The sequence below is a fragment of the Stegastes partitus genome, unplaced genomic scaffold (assembly GCF_000690725.1).
Source record: "Stegastes partitus isolate 25-593 unplaced genomic scaffold, Stegastes_partitus-1.0.2 Scaffold771, whole genome shotgun sequence".
NCBI classification, from domain to species: Eukaryota; Metazoa; Chordata; class Actinopteri; family Pomacentridae; genus Stegastes; species Stegastes partitus.
In genome coordinates, this window is record NW_007578502.1 from 137661 (window position 1) to 140808 (window position 3148).

Sequence of the window (3148 nt, forward strand, 5' to 3'; positions counted from 1 at the left end):
CGGACACCGGGTGAGGGTTCGGACTCCAGCTAATGACGGTCAACACAAACACAGCTCAGCACCAACACACTCACCCTGTAAGGCGTAATGCATCCCTCCTATCCCGCTGTACAGCTCGAGCACCCGCAGGTTCCCCATGACGGTCTGCAGCGGTTGTGAATCGCGCCTGCGCGACCGTAAATGGATGCGGCAAAATGTCGTAAAATAACACATGCGCTATAGCATAGCTCACCCCTAACTCATGCCCGGTTGCCTAGCGACGCCTCTTGTTTGTTTCGGAGGTTCTGGTTGTTTGTTGGAGCTCCCTGTTGAGCAGCGTTCAGCTTTTTGTCAGACTGTAGATTCTGGATGTTGTCTGATCCATAAATGAAGACCTACCTGCAGCGCTGCCTTCACCTGTGCACCTTGTATGTCAGAACCATCAGAGGGCACTGGCCTCTTGGAGCGGTGACCAGACTCACTCAAACCAACAAAACGTGATGAAAACTGAGCAAAAAATGTGGACTCCTGTCCAGTAGAACCATGAGACACTCGGGCTGTATCCGGGCCTGAAGCCATCACGGCTACACTTCAGTCTTCCCTCCACAGCATGTCGGGCAACAAACAGTAAAGCTTGAAGGGCTGCACTCATCATTCTGCTGTGAGCTCCTCGTGTTCCAGCCTGGATGTGTTCAGTTTGCAGACTGAGCAGCTCCTTGTTGCTCTCAGCCGTCAGTGGGTCGCTGATGGTTCTCAGGCAGGTAGAAGGAGCCTCTCCTCCTCTGGTTTCCACACCGCTCCCACCACTCCATGAAACAGAGCTGCAGGACACCACGTCCAGCTCAGTGGTGGACAGAAGCTCTCCTGGTTCACTGCTTTGATGCTGCATCAGCTCAGTAACGAGTCATCTGAACCCACATGTGATTTAAAACTGAACTCAGATGAAAGTTCAACATCTTCTTCAGCTTCAGTTCAGGACTCCACGGATCCTCCTCGACCTGCTGAGCACAGCTCGGTCCAGCGTCCACGGTGACGTCATTCAGGAGGCAACGCTTCAGACCTTCTCTACATAACGTGGAACCACTCAGAACAGCTTCATGTAGACCTTTACCTTCATGCTTCTAACCAATGAATAACTACAGATGTGTGTGACTGTGGAGGGAAAGCTGGTTCTCCAAACTCAGAGCAGCTCAACTTTGTTTATTAGAAGATTTCAGGACTCAGACTGAAGCAAACTGCTGCTTCCTGTAGTTGGACATTACGCTTTAGAGTCTCAGTGGCTCCATGAGATTCACAGGAAGTTTAATTTCCCTGTGAAGCTGAAAAACGAGCAGCAGAAGCTGAGAGCTGCATGTTGGAATCTCAGCTCAGAGCTGAAGCAGCAGCGCCACCTGCTGTACAAACAGCAAACCAGCAGCTGGAGTCAGATGCGCTCTGCGTCCGTCTGAGTCACGTCCTTCATGTTCACGGCTGTGAGGCTTCCTGTTGCTGTGACAGTCTGACAGCAGCCACACACTCATGTTCCTGCATCTACACTCACTGAAGGGCCGACAACACACACCGTCAGCACAGAAACAGTCCACACAGCCCAGGACGTTTGGTTCACTTCACCTCATGTCAGGAACAATCAGTGACCGGAGCAGAAAGTCCAACAGAACCGCAGCGACTCAGTCAGCGTCAGGACCATCATTCAGGCTCCACTCAGGTTTATTTCTGTCAAACTGCTGCTTCCTGTAACTCTGTGGTGAACCTGCAGACTGAACTCGGCTCCAGTTAAACCATCACCTCACCTTCATGTTTTCTTCTGCAGCTTTCATCAACTTCCTGGAATAAAAACTCAGACTCACTTTGTTCACTCTGTGGGAGCAAAGAAACCAACTTTATCAAGCGTGTTACAGCTGATTGTGTTGATAAATGGTCACTAAAATACTTTAATATACTTTTATCCAAAGTGCTTTACTATGTGTTTCTCATTCACACATTCATACGCCAATGGTCACAGAGCTCCATGCAAGGTGCTGCCTGCCATTGGGAGCAACTTCAGGATTAGTATCTTGCCCAAGGACACTCTGACTGTGGAGGGGATCGAACCGCCGACCTTGCAATTGGAGGACAACCGCTCTACCACCTGAGCCACAGCCACCCTTTGAGCACCTTCATCACCTGTTGTGATGAACAGGACTGATGTGCAGCCGTAGTGTGTAGTGAATTAGACAGCAGCTTATGGCGCCGACATGTCCACTGAATGATGCTGCTTGAACAAACCACTGTGATAGAATTTAGTAATGAATCTGATGGACTGGTGCAAAACCAACCACCTGGCGCTGAACGCTGCCAAGACGGAGGAGCTCATTGTGGACTTCAGCCAGCACCTCTCACCATCAGCAGCACAGAGGGCCAGTAGCCCAGAGTTCCTGGGGGTGCAGATAATGGACTCCCTGACCTGGTCCCAGCACACTGGGGCTCAGCAGCACTTCCTGCACCGGATGAGGAGAGCTCAACCCCCTCCAGGTCTCACCACCTTCTCCAGAGGCTCTGTGGAGCACACTGAGCAGCTGCATCTGTCTGGTCAGGGCCTGCAGAACCTTGGACCGGACGCCCCTGCTGAGGGTGGTGAGGACAGTGGACAGAAGGACATCACTTCCTCTGATCCAGGACATGGAGTATAGTCGCTGTCTGACATCACTGGACTGATCCACTGGGCACTAAAACATGACGACACCCAATAATGTGAACGCTGTGTTTTAGATGGGTTTTATCCAGAGTCTCTTCCATTTATATATCTACTGTTCACACCTGTTCTTACCTGTTTAGTATTGTTCATATTCCTTATTGTGTCTGTCCTTTCTGGAGCCTCTGGCTCTGATGTAGACCTGCAACCAGGCCAGCTGACAGCCTCCCCTGGGCCCGGGACAAGATGATGTTAGATGCCCCCCTGCCGCCCCACTCACCCACATCTCCTCTTTTCTTTGCTCTTCCTCACCTGCTCCTCACCTTGCCTCCTCTTATTCTCCTCTATTCTGCTTTCTTTACATCTCTTTCATCCATCCTGCTCAGACTGTCCGACTGGGCAGCAAGACCCTCCCGCTCCACCGTGACTTGCTCCCTCTCTCAGTCTCATCGTGGTCTGGCTCTGTCCCCCCTGGTGGACCAGCGGGTCTCTCCCGCT

General features: G+C 51.5%; 1 protein-coding gene across 2 annotated transcripts in view; it reads right to left on the reverse strand.

Moving 5' to 3' along the window:
* Positions 1-3060, reverse strand: part of trdmt1 (tRNA aspartic acid methyltransferase 1) — a 17546-nt gene extending 14486 nt beyond the window's left edge. Inside the window, exon 1 of one of the 2 annotated variants that reach the window (XM_008291937.1) lies at positions 2963-3060. Coding sequence is in view for 1 of the 2 variants with exons in the window: in XM_008291936.1 (XP_008290158.1) it covers positions 75-138 (64 nt within the window). In the remaining variant the exon portion in view is untranslated. Of the gene's footprint in view, positions 1-74; positions 147-2962 lie in introns of those variants that run through there. The other variant, XM_008291936.1, reaches the window with a different exon arrangement.
* Positions 3061-3148: the final 88 nt, after the last annotated feature.